Here is an 18,909-nt window from a genome sequence, read left to right as displayed (position 1 = left end):
AGATACCTTTGACATACAAACTGGGTTTTCTAACCTTTGGAATAAAAGATAATCGGGCACAGATAAAAAGACTATGTTCTCGACCCAATTTTCAACGGATGAGTTACGTGTGCACTAACTTGATTTTAAAATCTGAGAAATTTAAAACTCAGGTCACGCGAGTGATTTTAACGTCGACTGACTGCCTGAACTGCACTATCTCTAATTAATGATCGTTTAAAATTCACGCTCACTCGCACCTGAGACGACGCTCTTTCAATTAGTTTCCGTTCCTATCGCGCATGGAACTGAACTAAACTCTCACTCGTCACTCCAGTTTTTCCAGTTCACAGTTTTTGAACCAGAAATTCCCATATTCCGCACTCTCGGATACAAGACTTTGTTAAAGTGTATATGAATACCCCATAACGCCACGATTTGGACCAAGAACAACTTGGCTCTATTACGAATTTTGTGCTATACCGAATTTGGCGTTATTGCAATTGGGATATACATTGATTTGGAATGATATTTGGCACGATGGTCGTTGACGGAGAGCTGTCGATAAAAAAGTGGGCTATAACAGACTTTGGCCGTCTTCTAGGGATCATGCACTCTTGCCTTAGAAGGGATCGTTCATAATCCTGTTCACTGAGAATCAGTTAATACATCATCGATGATTCTAAATAATGATTTATGTATAAAAATATTTCTTATCAATATAATATTTATAAGATTTCGTTGAGGCGTGTGTCAAGATTGGCAACAGTTTTTTGCTCATGTCTAACTCGAGCTTATCCGCGGTCGTCGACTTAATGACGTCATCAACGTCATCAACTGCTAAAGCATTCGTGTCAAAACGTAACTTAACGTGTGTCTCCAGATTTAACTCCTACTGACAAATAAAGCTGATCAATCTTTCGAAGATATATCATTCTAGAACTATCGTTAAGGACAGTTTCATTAAAAGTTGACACTGACCAAAATCAAGTCCATTTTGATCAATTATTTGCTAATGTTACATGCTACGAAGAACAAAGTTCGCTGTGGACACTGAATGCCTGATATATCGCGGATTACGCCTAAATTACAGATTACCAATACATTTTTAACTGTTCTGGTGAGTGCAAGCGAACTACAAGACCAATGGTCATTTATTTATATCGCTCTCGACTCATAGTCGCAATGTTGCAAATTTGAGAATTGAAAACTAGAAATTCGCATGGTTTGAATGTTTGGGATGTTTTCGAAATCCATGGAAAATAACCGCTGAAATATAATAAAACACACATCACAAATAGTTTTCAAAATCGTTTAACCAGTCCTTTACAAAATTGATTAATTCGAAAACTACATAACAAAATAAATGACGCGATGTTGACGATGAAAGGTTAAACATCCAAGAAAAAAGCATCAGTATAAATAAACAGAACAGAACGAAGTAAAAATACAAGATATAAATAAATCATTGTTGGTTAAAGACTTGGTGAAACATCTCTAACAAAACTTACCGAGTCACTAATTCGAGGTTTAGCCAAACTCTTGAATCGATTATTAGTATCCATAGAAAAGATGTAAATATGACATTGGGGATGATTCACAACAAGTGCCGCCGATATCTCGCCGTATCAGCTTGTTTAGAACAACGCAACTGTCAAATCTACTTATCCACAACACTGACAACAAATTGATCAGTACATAACTCTATACAGAATTTCATTTGTCAGAAATGCGAAAGAGAAATCTTCTCACTTCAGTTCATTCATAACATCCATCGATTGATGATGATAATGATAATGAGGATGAGAATACGTTTGGTTTTTGTTTGATAAAGTTTGACGTGGAGGCGACGCGGTTTACTAGAACACAGCCGATATAGAACTAGAGCGAGTCGATACTGGCGGAACGTGGTGGTGGTGCGCGGCGACTATCAGGGATGACGTCTCGTTTCCATATAGACAACAAGTGACTGTCGAATTCAATCGAAGAAAAACCCCATGAATTATGAAGAAAAACTAAAAGAGCATTTGACTCAATTTCCACTCAATTTTATATGACCCCCATTTTCAAATTTATATTTTTGAAACTGTTTTGAGGATGGCGCATAGAATTAAAAATGTCACTCCGTCACTACTCGCTTAGTTTTTGAAAATGGCTCATAAAATTGAGTCGAAACGTCACAACTTTTTTAGTTTTTCCTCATATTGTGAGATCATCTTCGAACGACATTTCACCTTTTATCGCGAGAGGACTAGATGCAATACGTTTTTAATCCACTTCAAATAAATAGAAAATAGCATTCGAACTGTAAAATATAATCCGATTTATTCGTTACATAGTATAAATCCAATCTTACGACGGTGTGGTCGCGTGTGTTCACTGCTGCTGCTGCTGCTGTTGCTGCTACCATTCAGTTCCCGATAAGAGATTCATATCTAAAATCAGCCTGAAGGCAACTTGGTGAAGTCAGCCTCGCGCGCACTTGAAATTTACAAACTAACCCGCTATAGTTTATTCAGTTCGAGCACGAAATAAACATCGCACGCAGACTATTTCAGTTGGGTTTAATTCAAGATCAGGAGGTTTTCTTTGATGTTCACAGAGTTTTCGTGAAGGCTTAATCTAGATTGGACTCTGAACTTTTGGGTAATCAGTTGTCAAATTATTACTCAAAGTCTTAACCCAGTTCCACTTTTGCGTGGGTTTAATTTCATTCCGAGCCCAGCTCCACAATTATGTGGGTTTAATTTTACAATGGATCCAATTCCACAGTTTTGTGGGCCTGTTCCGCTGTTGTGTAGGTTTATTTTTACTACGGACCCAGTTTTACAGTTTTGGCTTCTTTTTTAGAGTCTGGGTCCATAAGGCCAGACACGAACTCATTTCAGATTTGTAAAATAGAATCGACAGTTTGCCAGATTTCACTACGAATACTATGTTGGTAAAGTGAAATTATAAACAAAAGCTACATGACATAGATTGTATAGTAGGCTTTGTTAAAGACACCACATGACGCCATAACATAAAATAATTATGTCTTTTTTAAGAAAAATATTATTTCAGTTCATGAAAGAGAATATGTATACATTTAGTAGCGCGACTCCTAACAATAAAAACAGCTGTCATTGACAACGTTTAATATGAATTTTCTTTGCGATAAAATTGCGACATTTTCCTTTGAAGCACTTTAAAACCAAGCGCACACGGTGCGCACAAAAAAAACGTGTTCGATGTGTTTTGCTATGTCGTGTGCGATGAAGTCAAAACAGAAATAGTCGAAGAGAAAAACGTTTTAATTTTCAGTCAAATTTTCAAACTACAAAGCAGCGTTTTGAATACACACGAAGACCTATGTATATACATTTATACATCAGATACATGTCTGCTGCCCGCTCTCTCCCTCTCTCTCTCTCTCTCTGTCACTTTCAGATTCTAACACTACTCCAGACATTGACAGTATTCGCAGGCCGATCCATCACCGGCTAACAGCTCTATACGACATACCGTCAATCTCGTACATTGTTCATAAAACTAAAGTAAATAGTCGACCTGATTTACAATACATCATTCGTCTTTCAGTGGTCACCCGGGAGTAGCGTACATATCTGTGACGCAGATTGACTTGAAATGCTGACTATTTTAGAGAAATTACTAGTTTCAATACAAATCTGGACAAAAGTTCCGCAGTTGTGAGTTAAAACTGACACAAAATCAAGTTATTGGAAATGAATTGGTTGACTCGATGAGTTAATTCCAAGTTACAACTATGGAACTGGATCCTGAGTTCAGAGTTAACTCAAACTAACAACTGTGGAACTGGATCCTGAGTTCAGAGTTAACTCAAACTAACAACTGTGGAACTGGATCCTGAGTTCAGAGTTAACTCTAATTCACAACTGTGGAACTGGATCCTGAGTTCAGAGTCAACTCTAACTCACAACAAGGACTGGATTCTGGGTTCTCAGTTAGAATGCCGATCGCTACAATCCTCCCGATGCTTGAGCTAGTAATTGCATTTCTAGCGTAAGACTACTTGATGGCGAATACGAGGGGATATGACCAACATAAAATACACGTTATTGCGTTTTCTTGCGGAAATTTGCTACCAGTTCTTGTTCGTCAATTGTACTTGGTTACAGATAAGACGCGCTGTGGAGCAATGGTGTACGTTAACTGTGGTTTACATAAATTCAATCAGGCTAAGATGTCGTTGGTTTGTACAACAAGTATGCCGCAATAGATCACGTTATTTATGTATTTTGAGGTGGCATTATGATGATACCGGGCCCTGATGAAGACTATTTCAATGTTAATCATCTTCCTAGTTTGTTTTCATGAAAATCACAACACAGTTAGTAATAGGTTACACAACTATCGGTCAACAAACAAAACATTTTTTTCTGGTCTCCTGAAGTTCGCTCTAACCAGGTTCCGCTGTATATAGAACTATCGGTTATAACGAACAGATTTTCTGGTCTCCTGAAGTTCGTTGTAACGAGGTTCCGCTGTATATAGAACTACCAGTTACTTATAACAAACAGATTTTCTGGTCTCCTGAAGTTCGTTGTTACGAGGTTCCGCTGTATATAGAACTATCGGTTATAACGAACAGATTTTCTGCGGCCCTGAAGTTCGTTGTAACGAGGTTCCGCTGTATATAGAACTATCGGTTATAACGAACAGATTTTCTGGTCTCCTGAAGTTCGTTGTAACGAGGTTCCGCTGTATATAGAACTACCAGTTACTTATAACAAACAGATTTTCTGGTCTCCTGAAGTTCGTTGTAACGAGGTTCCGCTGTATATAGAACTATCGGTTATAACGAACAGATTTTCTGCGGCCCTGAAGTTCGTTGTAACGAGGTTCCGCTGTATATAGAACTATCGGTTATAACGAACAGATTTTCTGGTCTCCTGAAGTTCGTTGTAACGAGGTTCCGCTATAGAACTATCGGTTATAACGGACAGATTTTCTGGTCTCCTGAAGTTCGTTGTAACGAGGTTCTGCTCTCAAATTGTTTATTGTAACAATCTGTTATAGCCGGGACAGTTGTTGTTCGTTCTATCACATTTGACCTCGTTCAAAACAATGAAAACTTTCACTTCAAAATCGAAGATCGAGTCATCCATGAAGGTCAAGAGTTCGTATCATTAATTTAACAGGATCCAGTTCCACACTTGTGAGTTAGAGTTAACTCCGAGTTCAATGAATTAACTGTCAGCAACTGTGGAACTGTCCATTGGTTCCTTTATAAATTTATATTGAATGTAGAAATAAACGGGATATTTTACCAATGCATTTTATTCTTTTATTCCAACCAATTACAAATATATTAACTAGAATTTCATGCATTCTCAACAAGCGAATTATATAAATCTTAGTGAATGATATAACTATTTCTGTCAGTTTGTCTTATAGTCGTTATATGATTAATGGTCAAACAAACTATAAAAAAAAAAAACAACAACAGTAAATAAATGGATACAACACTGACGACTCATCCAGCGAACAATAACGAGGTCAGCTGCAATTTGGGTTTGTTTCTATTTTTCTATACATTGTATGTGATCGAACAAGTAATGAATAGATGTAACATGATTACATTATCTACAGGTGAATGCAGTGTACAAGGAAGTAAAATTATAAATGTTAAAATTATGGATGTTAAAATTATATGACAAATTATATTTTTAGAATCAGAATTTTTTGTTCATTTCCTTATCTTTATTGATTTGCACATTCTCAATTTATTACAGCAGTCCCAACACGCTACCGAGTTCCCTGATTCTCAACTCAGTCTCAACGCTACCGAATAAAGCGGAGTTGATGGAAGTTTTAATCGGTTAGAATTGATTACTTTCTGTTGTCGAAGTGACTTGCTCTGACGAAGATGGCGGCGGCTCGACTTGAGTTTTACAACTCAAACAATATTTCGCCAGATTAAAAACTTTGCCGTAACTTCGTTTATAACGAGCGTTCATCAGTCCGTAGACGACCGGATTTATACAGGGGATGAAAAACACTGAGAATGTTATAAACCGCAGTTGTATATCGATACCAACTAAACTCATGTTATTATCGATGATAGTCACGATAGCGAACGGAGTAAACATCATCAGAAGCAGAACGAACGCCGTGAAAAGAGCCTTAATTACGCGGGTCCTACTGTTCCGTGTTTCTCTGTTAACCGTGTTCCTGCGACTAGAGTTTGCGCGTCGAATGAACAGAAATATTTGCATGTAAAGAAAGATGATAGAATTAGCGGGAATGAACGCGGTTGTCAGGAGTATGTACGTGCACGGTTTAGGGGACTTCCAGTCAAACATACAGGTAAACATCCGATCATCGAAATCATAGGCGCACCAACCAACGAGCACCGAACCGTAGATAACAACGATCTGAGACACGAGTAACCCTACCGACATAAATACCACGTTTCTTCTCGTGAATATTTTCGGGTATAAGAAATGATGGCAGACTCTGATATAGCGATTGAAAGCGATCAGACCTTGACCGTACATCGATACGCCGAATGAGAACGTCGATACCATCCCGATAGCGAAACAGGTTCCTTCGTTCACTACATTTCGTTTCGCTATCGAAGACGCAAGAACGATAGGACTCAGTAACGCGCTGAAGAGAAAGTCCGATATGCTCACGTAGAAAATAAACGTGTTTGATGTGGTGCGAAGTTTTCTGTCGATGATGTAAGCGATTAACAATAAACAGTTGCCGAAAATTCCGAATAAAGTGCAAATACCGAATAATACCTCGTGTAGCGTCGACAGAGATAAGAAGGTTTCGCCGCTGAGCGAAGTTCTGTTGACATAAGTCCAGGCCATGATTGCACAGTTTGATCAGAAACAAAAGTTTAAAACATTGAACATTGAAATCACTTCCTCATTTGCGGATAATTATCCGGCAATCCCGCGTGTGAGTTCCTTTCATGCGCAAATACTTTGAAATTTCACTTATTAGATTTCAATTTTTTTTATTTTTGGCATTGTATTGTGTCGATGGCGTAGCAACATCGGGATGGTCACTTTGTGGAACCCACACATCGTGGCATGCGACGGAATTGATGGTTTGGACTTGTTTCAATGTTGATGATAAAAAAGATATTGAGGAGTAAATGCCGCCCGTTCCACCGAGAAGTCATGACTCCAGGCCCCGGGTCCAGTAAAGCCTGGATCGTGGAGCATCCGATGCCCGTCATTCTGTCCTTCTCGGGCGGCCTTTCACCATCCCCGTTAACGAGATGGACTACCAATCCTTACAGTCCCCTGTCACGGCGCCGCGGGCGTGGTCCGAGCATCATAGTGGCAGGTTGTCCGCGACGCATTCCGATACCTTGTCTCGTATTTTACATTTTTAATCCGCATTTTACTGTTTACTCGATACAACCACCAGATGGCGCCATTGAAATAATGGGTGACGCTGGTAAATAACAAGTTTCCTACTCGTGAGATGAGTCACTATTTATTGTTGTATTTTTGTTGATGTTAAAAGTAAGGATTTATTTCAATATCGTTTTTTTGAGTAGTTTGAATTTTCTGGTTCATCGTTAAGTTAATTCTTATGAACTAAAAACCGTCAAAATCTCCGGCTCCACACCGATTCAGTACCCCACACCCATCCACCATATAATATTACAACAAACTTGTATTTGTAATGAAGCAATTTGCTTGTAGATCAACCATCGTAACGCTCGTTGTCAAACTTGTAAATACTTCAATATGTCATCCCTGGTTAAAATAACCCTTAATATGAATATAATCCCCGAATATCCATGATAAGAAATGAAATTACTAGAAAATATCATGTATTGAAGAAAAAAAAACAAAAAATGACCTTCTAAATCTAAAGGAATAAATCTAAAACCGAAGTTCAATGTAACCATATTGTATTTAAGAAGCATTGTATTTAAGAAGCGGGAGTTTCGACCCCCCACCTTGATTCAGCTCCCCACTAAACCCAGGTGGTCACAGGGGCTTGTCACAATTTGATGGAGGATAGATGATACCAGTATCCCTATGTAAAAAAGAAATAGGGATACTGGTATTATCCATCAGATTGTGACTAGTCCCTGTGCAGGTGGGGTGAATAGCGCCGATGTAAATGGGGTCAATCAATTGAGGAATATGTTTCCAATAAAAGAAAGGCTGCATTTACTTTCTATGATTATAACATTCATATTGTTCTACTGTGATAACTGACAATATGATAACTGCTTTGCCTGCTGGCCTAAAGCGTAATAAAGAAAAAGTCAATTCTCAGTTATCACAGATTTTCTCACCGTGTCCTGATCTGAAGAGTTATAATATTGTGTATTTCAGATGTTTTCTAACCGGTGAATGAAATTATGTATAGATTATTGAGAATTTATCTGATCACAGCCTTCACTGTATGGATGGTTTTATCAGGTATGAGAAAAAAAAACAAATCATCAAGAATGAGTTATAGAAATTGCGGGTCAAAAGGGGGTTTAGTGCATCGGAAATTAATTCATAATTCATTTTAACCGTAGAGTTAAATTGAACTGATTAATTAAGTGTGGAACTGGATCCTGGCAGTCAAAAGTTGGTTAACGTTCACTGGTTGAAACTGTATTTTAACTGTGATGTTTGATGACCAGTTATCTTTTGAGGAACTGACCCTGCAGGATTCAATTCCTATCAATGAAGACAGTCTAATTGTTTATACTCATTAGAAGAGATTTATGTATGATATATCATTATATATATATATATATATATATATATATATATATATATATATATATATATATATATATATATATATATATATATATATATATATATATATATATATATATATATATATATATATATATATATATATATATATATATATATATATATATATATATATATATATATATATATACATATTTTATATATGATATATCATTATGATATATGATATATCATTATCGCTTTATCTGATAGAGACTATTATTGTTTTTATTTTCAGACACGCGATTTCCCGGGTGTAATCTGACGTTTCCTCCCGATGTTAGAAACGGTTCCGTTTTCAGTCCTAATTTCCCGTACGCGTATCCGCCGAAACAGAACTGCGTTTACACGTTCCAAACCGAGGCTCAGTCTCAGCAGATGAGACTGTGTTTGTTTTTCCGTCGTTTCGAGTTGGAATTTGACAGCAGTTGTCGTTATGATTATCTCGAAATATCGTCGAATAAAGATCGACTTTGCGGTCACAGTGGTCAGGGGTATATCAGCAACAAAAATCTATTGAGTAAACAATTCCCGACATATTGTAGTAAGTGATTAGTTCTGAAATCAGTAAACATCACCCAATCTTGGGGGCCCAGACTCCTGCCTTCTCACTTGAGAAGTTGTCTTTTTGACACTCCTCCTCCTGGGTATTGCATCTTTTCAGATATATTTCTTCATAAATTTCTTTGAATCACAAAAGCTGAAGGTTCGCCTCATCACAGGCACCCCTCACACGGGTTCCCCTACTTGTGGCCTTTGGAAACTCCTATTAATTATCCTTCCTTTGTAGTTGGACCCAAATTTAATGAACTGGAGGGAGTTGTGTGAACGTGTAGAGCCGCAATACTAGTAGCAAAATTTTAATACGAAGTCCATTAGCCTTAGCAGTTTATTTGAATAGTTATCTTACTGTATTTAGCTTGAGGAAACATTCCAGAAACTACTAACTCAAGGAATTATTGTGCTATTCTCTGTCATCAAAACACAGATATAGTGTTTTCTCAATGATCATCTGTAAAACAATCTGTGAAATGTTTTCATTATATTACAGTTGACTACTCTGGTTCGACGGAGTTGAAGTTCAGCACTGACGGAACGACGGAGAAGTCAGGATTTTATGCTAATTTCACGGTAACGCCGCTGTCAACGATCAATGATTGCTCAAGTGTTTGGTATCTACGCGTTAAACTCAACTGTAGAATTAATTGCACGGGAAACTCATATAAACGAGATAGTCGTGGATGTTTAAACTGCGCGTGTGAAGGTACGATTCATACTCCATGAAACAGGAATCAGTTCCACTGTGTGGTCAGTTCGAGAGAGTTAGAATACGTTCATTTTCGGGGCTCAGTTGCGTAGTTGCTTCATCGGTTAAATAATGTTTTTCAACTGATGATGCTGCCAAAGTCTATTTTCTTTTGTCTGACATCGATTTATTTGGGGATATTACTCTTGAACTTTTGAACACATATCTCAATTTGGTCTTAATACGACCAGTCAAACTGTGCAGTCCAGATAAACCATTGTCTTTATTTTCAAGGATTGCTAAAAGGACTTATTTAACTCATTAGAATCAGAGAACAGAGATTCCATTTTTTTGGACTAAATCAATTTTGACTATGTTTCCGTGCCTATCTGTTTCACCAGATCAAGCTTCACGCCACTAGTGAATGCTTGTATCTATAATAAAACTAGTTTACCTATAAAATACTATCTGTCTCTACGTGGTTCTCTACACCGGGTTCTCCTCTGCGAATCTTAAATTCTCTTAACTCTGTTTTAATTATTTTCAGAAATGTGCCTTAAAAAGTTCCGATGTTTTAATCGTGAGAAGTGTATAGACGTAGTTAATGTTTGTGATGGTAAAGTTGATTGTTCTGATGGCTCCGATGAATCTTATGAACTCGCTCAATGCTGTATGTACCAACTGTATTTCTAATTACAAGTTACTGGGCTGAGATTGATGTGAAACAATTAAAAAACTTGAAATTTCTGTGAAAGATATTTCTTTCAAGTTTACAAAAATACGTGAAATTTTATGAAGATTTTAATCAGGGGGCCATTGAAAATCAGTTTTCTTTTCTTTGAAAAAGTCAGGGAGTTTTGTTGAAAAACCTGAAAATCAGGGAAATTTGATGAGATCACGGGTACAATTGAACAGTTTCTGTATAGGTCTTTCATACTTGAATTGATTGGATTTTTACCCGATCAAGCCACGGTAAAAAGCAAGTCAACTAAAGGAAGCCACCCTGATTAATGTGTGTTTCGTATTAATTTACAGCTCAAGGTTTATTTGGATGTACGTTCGAGAATGATTATTGTCATTTAAACAGAAGTAGTTGGTATTTTGCTCGTAAACTAGGTTCATCGACGCATCGACCTGATTATGACCATACGACTAGAGTTTCCTCGAGAAGTCAAGGTTTGTAGTAATTAAAACCTAGAAAATCATTAAGAGATTCGTACAGTTTATTTTAAGCTGTGATACTATTTCACTTTTATAGATATGGATTCCATTCTATATCATTGTGCCTTTAACGCGGCCACCGAGTCATCTTCAGCTCTTTGTAAAGAAGCCTAGATTTCTAGGTACTTTACTTATGACTGATTCTGCTGCTTATTGTGTATCACAGCTTTATAACATGTCGGCCACGGTTCATATGACCCCTTGGATGCTTGAATGACTTCTCTTAAGCGAAGAATCACTTTTAAGTACCTCTTATCTCCTTGAATTTTGAGAAATTACTCCAAAACTCCTCCGAGTTTTAGAATACTTTAAAAGCTAATTGTTCCTCGCCTAATCGGCAAAATACCCATAGACTTATATCTTATGGAAATCAGCGTGTGACACACATTGTATCAGGATGATATTGCTTACAGCATCCGATCTAAGCACTTGTCCGATTGCCCGGGACAAGTATATTATCATAAGGGCAAGTAGGTTATAATTATCACTTGTCCTCCGGGCTAGTGAAATTTTATGTCTCAAACTTTTTGCCAATCGATACAACAACTTGGACTGCTTGTGTAGGGCAAGTAGATTTTTGAGGGGGCAAGTAACATTTCAGATATGCTTGCCCCACCCCCCCGGGCAATGGTTCTTATTCCTTAGATTCCGGACCCTGGCTTCCCTCAATCTAAATGCTGATAGATTTTCTTCTAGAGATCAGAATACTTGATTTTACCCCTATGATGTAAACCTCTTTTTATGAAATGAATTTCTATTATTCTAGATAAATTTCAACAATTGTCCGATGTATTTGTTGATTTCAGGTTATATGGCCATCGCCCTTGTTTCTAATTTGGCTGAAAAGTCAAGTTTACACCTAACTATGCCACATATCAAAGTTGCGAGTGGAAAAGTGAAATGTCTGATGTTTTACTATCACATGGCTGGAATGTATAACGGTGATTTAAAAGTGGAACTTTACATCGGTTATTTGCGTCGATGGCAAACAATATGGATCCGTTCTGGAGACCACGGTGATGTATGGCGCACAGGACAAATAGAACTATCTCAACTACGCAGATATGATGTAAGTTTGATATAATGTAGATTTAACTGAACACAATTATTACCTATGATTTGAATATTAGCTCGGACTATGAAACCCAGCTGTCAATAGAATTGTGTTAAGTTGTCAGATTAGCTATTGAACAATGATGCGTTAAAAATCTAAGATTTGTCTGATTATTGGGGCCTCAGTTCTGAGCTCTATAGTGATAATCAGTTGAAAATGAAAAGATTTATATATACTAAGATCAGCCAAACTGGAAAGCCATTTGCATAGTTTCACAGGCGATATAACAAACTTAAAACCAGTCTAAGGATTAAATACCATCTTTTGACTTGGGTCTTATTCAATCGAATCCTAAAATTCTTTTTACTCAGTTATTGTATAATTGTATTTTTAGTTGAGGTTTACGTATAAGAAAACAATGCCATCGTCTGAAGCTGCAGCTATTGATGATGTTAGTTTATTAAATGGCCGATGTTTGAGGTGGGATTTATCGTGTAGTTTTGAAATTGGTGACACATGTGGCTGGACTTATAAAACGAACAGGGGTGGAAGATGGAAGATAATGAAAGCATTTGGTTCTTACAGAGACCGCACTACAGGTAATCTCAACAGACATCAGCAGACGCCACAAACCTGGAAAATTCAGGGAATCTCGCAGAATTTGACAAGATTTGTACCAAAAACCTTGAAACCTTAAGAGATTCAGATATAATGACACTATTGACCACGTGTTTCTTTGTCGATGCGTGAATCAATGATAAAAGAATGAATTGTAACATTTTAAACCTAAGAATTTCTCTGATTCACTCAGGGGGAATTTTGTGTAATCACATGGAAAAATCAGGTAGACAGTTCAGGACCCAGTTGCACAAGTTTGTTTTGACGAAGGGATGAAATAGGTTTACAAAAGTGCTTTCTTTTGCCTTAGCTTTAATATCATAAACTCAGACCACTGGATTTTCTCAATGGTAAAAACATTTTAGTAACATACCAGGGCTGGGTGTCATAGATGTGGAAGCAAAATAATCCCTTGAAACATTTTGAAATTTATCAGTTATAACCATGGTTTCTCGTTACCCAGATTTAGGATAACTAATACCCAGTCTATGAAACCGGACCCATGTGTTTGGCCCTGTCTAAATTCAACTACTCAGCTGGGTCCTATATCTATTTCTATTCAACTCTTAAACCGTAATTCATTAATTTCAGGAACCATGAATGGACATTATCTGGTGTTCTGGCCCAATTTGACGGCCCACTCGGTGTCGATGCAGTTGGCGATATTAACCAGTCCGCCGGTGATATATAACGTACACGCTCTGAAATGTTTAACGTTCTGGTATTTCGTCAATTCCATCGATTCGTCGTCTGAAGTTCAACTCAGTGTTTGGTTAATTACGGCGCAAGGAAAATCGAAAAATATTCATCCCGGAAAATATGTGACTAATCAAGTGTGGGTGAAATACAAGGCAGAAATCGCAGCAAACTATGAGTCTTACAAAGTTAGTTCTATTTTTCCAATTTTATCCATGACCCTGTTTTTTAAAAGGGAAGAATTGAATTTTTTTTATCATGATTTTTCAGGTTGAATTACGCTTTCAAATGACTGCTGAAATGAAGCCAGAAACTCTAATAGATGAAGTCAACATTGAAGACGGTTCTTGTGATCTTACATGTAAGTATATATCTATGATATAGTGTAGCAAAGCAGGATCTAGTGGTGGTTTAAACCATCGGTCACTTGTCTTTTGGGTTTGAATCCTGGTATCAAAGTTATCCCTAGAGTTAACTCAAGAAACTCTCTGGGTAACAACCACCATAGTAACAATGAGAAACTCTTGTAATAACAGATGAATTTCAAATTGTTCCAAGGGATTATTTTGCTTCCCAGTCCAGGGCTTGATTTCATAGATGTGGATGAAAGAAAAAATAGTCCCTGGGAACATTTTGAAATTTACACATTTTGAAAATTAAATCAAGAGTTTCTTAATCAAAGGCCTCTGGCCTCTCCCCTTTTAAAACTTCAAACCTGCTAATACTTCCACCCCCGAGTGGGTGGAGGGGAACCTGTACTGTATTACTGAAATACTTTATAAATATTCGAATAATAAGTTTGTTCATTTTATACAGCTGCTTGTTCTCAGAATCAGTTCATGTGTAAGGATAGTCAATGCATTCGTAACAGTCAAAAGTGTGACGGACGTTTTGATTGTGGTGATCATTCTGATGAATCTTACTTTCACGCTAAATGTTCAAGTAAGTGTAAAATCTCTCTGTAGCTCATATTGTTCATGCGCTCTCTACAACGAACACAATTCGGTTCTGGATAGAACAGTTTGCTGCGTGAAAATTTTCAATATTTCTTATTAATTTTGTCAGTTAGTATGATACATACAATACTGTTCATTAGAATTATACAGTAAATCAGTTATGACTAGTTCACAATAATAATCACCACCATTAAAGTAAAGACATCAACTCTCCAGACCTGGTACATGGATGCTGTTTTCTATAGACGGGTCAAATGTACATTTGGTAACAGAAAAAAGTGTCCACTGTTCACTGAAGAGAGGAATCAGTTTTTCAGCCATGTTTTCTCTATATTTAGCTGTCACTTGTTCGTCTGATAAATGGAAATGTCGAAATGGACAGTTTTGTGTGTTGTATAGCCAGAGATGTGACGGTAGAAATGATTGTTTAGATAATTCAGATGAGAACAGTTATTCTTCTTGCGGAGGAGGTAAGTTTAAAAATTGAAATCGATATTGTGAAACTGGACCCTATGCTATTGATTATGCTGTACGGCGTTTAGGGACTGAAGAACAAAATACTGCACAATGAAAATTCAATTTCTGACCCGGTTTTTGACATTTTCAATTCCATGACCTTTATGAACCCTGCAAATTGTAATACGCTAAAACCTGAGCTTGAGACGAGTCGTCATAGTTTGATCATCGTGTTGATCACTTATCCAAATAATGACTTACACAGTGAAATTGAATTAGAATTACGAGTAGAGACACTTAAGTATTAAGACTACTTCAGCCAGTTGGACTGTACTTAAGATATACATATTACGTATGTAGTGAGAAGCGCCACCTATTAACAGTACGGGGTCCCTACGACTCGTTGATTCCTCAAACTCATTCTAAACGGAAACTGAGTCTTAAAACGATGTATTTTGTTGTTTTTAGGTTCGTTGAATGTAAGTGTAATAATCGGCGTCGTTTTCGCGATCGTCATTTTCATCATCGTCGTCAACACGATAATCGGCTGCATCTGTCGTCAAAGGAAGCTGCGTCGAGCGAGGGAAGCTGATCAGAGATTCACGCAGATAGCCGCGATCTCCGGGGTCAACAGCGCCGCGGCAACGCGTAACAATGCATCGAACGGTGATAATCTGCGGGCACCGATCACGTTACAACCTCCTCCGTACAGCGCCGTTATCAATAACGCGTATTTACCGGATGTTTTGAGTAACGGTCAACAGGTGGCGCGGCCGGTTAGTTTATACGATTTGGATTTACCGCCGAGCTACGACGACGCGATGGCCGCCAGTCAGATAGATATACCGTCATACGAGGACGCAGTCGCTCAACTAGAGGAGGAGAATTCAACGATCAGATTATCGCGAACTCGACCGAAAGATGATTCGGACTCGGGAGTCGTAAACTGCGACGTTACCAGTACAGATACGATAAATACAAACCTCGGTGAATCGACTTTGAGCCTTCAACCGGTCGCGAATAATCCGTTACCTCTCCTCGATCTGAGTCGCACCGTTTCACTACAACATTTACCATCGACAACCGCGACTCACAACGCAGCTGCAGCAGCATCAGCAGCAGCTGCTGCCCGACTTAATAGAGCTGTTTCATTATCAGCTCTAGAGCAAACTGAACGCGCCAGCTCGTCGACGGTGTCTCGAGGAGGGCTGGAGCGCGGAGGGCTGGATCGCAGGAGGTTCTCTAGTGTCGATAGATTAGATGAAGATCCACACGAATCAGAAATTACGGATCGTCCGAACACCGTCCAAAATCATGCTGAATCACCGATTCGTAATGAGCCGGATTCTCCTGTAGATTCTACTGTAAACCCATCTGTAGAATCTACAGTAGAATCTACTGTCGATTCTCCTGTAGACTCGCGGGATAGTGGAGCGTATGATAATGAAGCATTCGAAATGGATGCACTTGATAACAATTCAAATCATTTTGGTGCTTATTCAAATGATTCTCCTCCGCAAGTCGTATTTTTACAAAACATTAATTCTTATCCTTCATTCGACATCTAAAATCATCGTCGCAATCGAGATCTTTATTCATCGAGAGAAAATCTGAAATCAAAATTTGCGAATTTCTGGTTTTATACCGATTATAATTCTAAGTGAAGGAGTACTTAATTATTTTAGTATTACTCTGAATGTTTTTATGCTGAAGTTTGAAAAGTTTGTGAATGAGAAATTGAACGCTGACTCAATGTGTTGTTACAGTGTAATTCCATCCAATCTATAGGCTACACCTATACTATAGTGTATATTTGTATTTTATATAAAAGTATTCTTTTACTCTGTAAAATATTTCTATAAATCATGTTGTTTCTATTCTATTAATGATATATCATAAGATTTTAACGATAAATCATAAGAATATAACGATAAATCATAGATTAATGATATACTATATGCTATTATGTACTAATTGCTATTGTTGATATATCATACGCAATTTACGATATATCATAGACTATCAATGATATAATTATATCATAGATATCAATGATATAATTATATCATAGATCTCAATGATATATTATATTAGTGATAGATCATAGATTGTTAATGATATATCCTAGTAGATTGATAATGATATATCATAGATTGATATTGATATATCATAGATGGCTTTGTTTCTGTTGTTCTGTCTCGTTTTCTCACTGTTATGTGTATAGTATGTACTATTTGACAAGACAACATTCATTCAGCTCATTTCAATTGTTTAAATGCGTAATATCATTTGAGATCTGAATGTTTTACATTTTGGTGTTTAATATCATCATATTTTATGATATAATTTATTTAATCATGAATTTGTATTTGTTTCGAGGTTAATGAGGAAAGTGTATGATAGATCTAATATACATCAATATAGGTTTTTATTGTGCTAGATTCGCTAATTTTTTTTTCAGAATTGCTTTTGTAAATTGTTTTCACATTCCATTTTGATTATATGAATTTATACAATTCATGATAATCATGTATTAACTCTAATCCGTGATAATTGCATTATCATTTTAGTAATTTAAGTATTACGATAAAAAAGAACATTCCAAGATGATTCAAAACATTCCATTCTATTGATAAACTCCAGTTTGATACTATTCAATGTGCTTCTTAATGATATTCAATCAGTCGAAGTATGTATTCATGACTAGATTGGCTATAGAACCAAAATGGACTTAGACTGGTCTTAAGTTGTTAGATTGGCTATAGAACCAAAATGGACTTAGACTGGTCTTAAGTTGTTAGATTGGCTATAGAACCAAAATGGACTTAGAATGGTCTTAAGTTTTTAGATTGGCTATAGAACCAAAATGGACTTAGACTGGTCTTTAGTTGTTAGATTGGCTATAGAACCAAAATGGACTTAAACTGGTCTTAAGTTGTTAGATTGGCTATAGAACCAAAATGGACTTAGACTGGTCTTAAGTTGTTAGATTGGCTATAGAACCAAATTGAGCTTAAACTGGTCTTAAGTTGTTAGATTGGCTATAGAACCAAATTGAGCTTAAACTAGTCCTAAGTTGTTAGATTGGCTATAGAACCAAAATGGACTTAAACTGGTCCTAAGCTAAGCTTGCGCTGGTCTTAAATCTAAGCCTTGATCAATTTCAGTGTACAAAACTATTGATACATCTTAAATTTCAACATTCCTTCAATATTTGTGTTGTATTTTATTTCGTGTATTTCTGTAAATCTATTCAATGATTGTAGATGCTAAAACCTAGTCATATTGTACCGGTATATTTAGTAGTAGTAGATGCAGTCATGTTCGGCTGGTTCCTATTGTTAATATATATATAGTTATTAATTTTATGTGTAAATTATTCAAATACCGATGAATAAACATTTTGTATATGATCAACTCTTCATAGTTCTCAAAAATTAGTTGTTTTTGTTATTTCTGACGCATAAGAATTAGCTCTTCATCAATTTGTGACATAATCTCTGACAGCTCTGAGGAGAATGAACGAGGAATGGTGCAGCGTCGGTTGTGGGGAGGAGCAGGGTCCAGTCTCATGGATGCAGGGTGTAGGGTCCAGTCTCATGGATGCAGGGTCCAGTCTCAGGGTACAGGGTCCAGTCTCAGGGGTGTAGGGTGCAGGGTCCAGTCTCAGGGGTGTAGGGCGCAGGGTCCAGTCTCATGGATGCAGGGTCCAGTCTCAGGGGTGCAGGGTCCAGTCTCATGGATGCAGGGTCCAGTCTCATGGGTGCAGGGTCCAGTCTCAGGGGTGCAGGGTCCAGTCTCATGGATGCAGGGTCTAGTCTCATGGATGCAGGGTCCAGTCTCAGGGGTGTAGGGTCCAGTCTCAGGGTACAGGGTCCAGTCTCAGGGGTCTAGGGTGCAGGGTCCAGTCTCAGGGGTGTAGGGTGC

At 37.4% G+C, this 18,909-nt stretch overlaps 2 protein-coding genes across 2 annotated transcripts; one reads left to right on the top strand and one right to left on the bottom strand.

The window, feature by feature from the left end:
• Positions 1–5,339: 5,339 nt before the first annotated feature.
• On the bottom strand, positions 5,340–6,821 carry LOC141899187 (melatonin receptor type 1B-B-like). Its single transcript, XM_074785348.1, has one exon. It carries the CDS (start codon positions 6,819–6,821, stop codon positions 5,823–5,825), a length of 999 nt encoding a protein of 332 aa, XP_074641449.1. The 3' UTR covers positions 5,340–5,822.
• A 576-nt stretch (positions 6,822–7,397) lies between these two features.
• LOC141900531 (uncharacterized) lies at positions 7,398–18,390 on the top strand. Its single transcript, XM_074787464.1, has 13 exons — positions 7,398–7,487; positions 8,316–8,402; positions 8,974–9,279; positions 9,787–9,999; positions 10,529–10,651; positions 11,017–11,157; positions 12,009–12,271; positions 12,651–12,855; positions 13,466–13,758; positions 13,841–13,931; positions 14,387–14,512; positions 14,865–14,996; positions 15,451–18,390. Exons 2-13 carry the CDS (start codon positions 8,342–8,344, stop codon positions 16,548–16,550), a joined length of 3,054 nt encoding a protein of 1,017 aa, XP_074643565.1. The 5' UTR covers positions 7,398–7,487; positions 8,316–8,341; the 3' UTR covers positions 16,551–18,390.
• The last annotated feature ends 519 nt before the right edge of the window (positions 18,391–18,909 follow it).

This window comes from Tubulanus polymorphus, chromosome 2 (genome assembly GCF_964204645.1).
Source record: "Tubulanus polymorphus chromosome 2, tnTubPoly1.2, whole genome shotgun sequence".
Lineage (NCBI taxonomy): Eukaryota > Metazoa > Nemertea > Palaeonemertea > Tubulaniformes > Tubulanidae > Tubulanus > Tubulanus polymorphus.
This window is presented reverse-complemented; position numbering and strand designations above follow the sequence as displayed.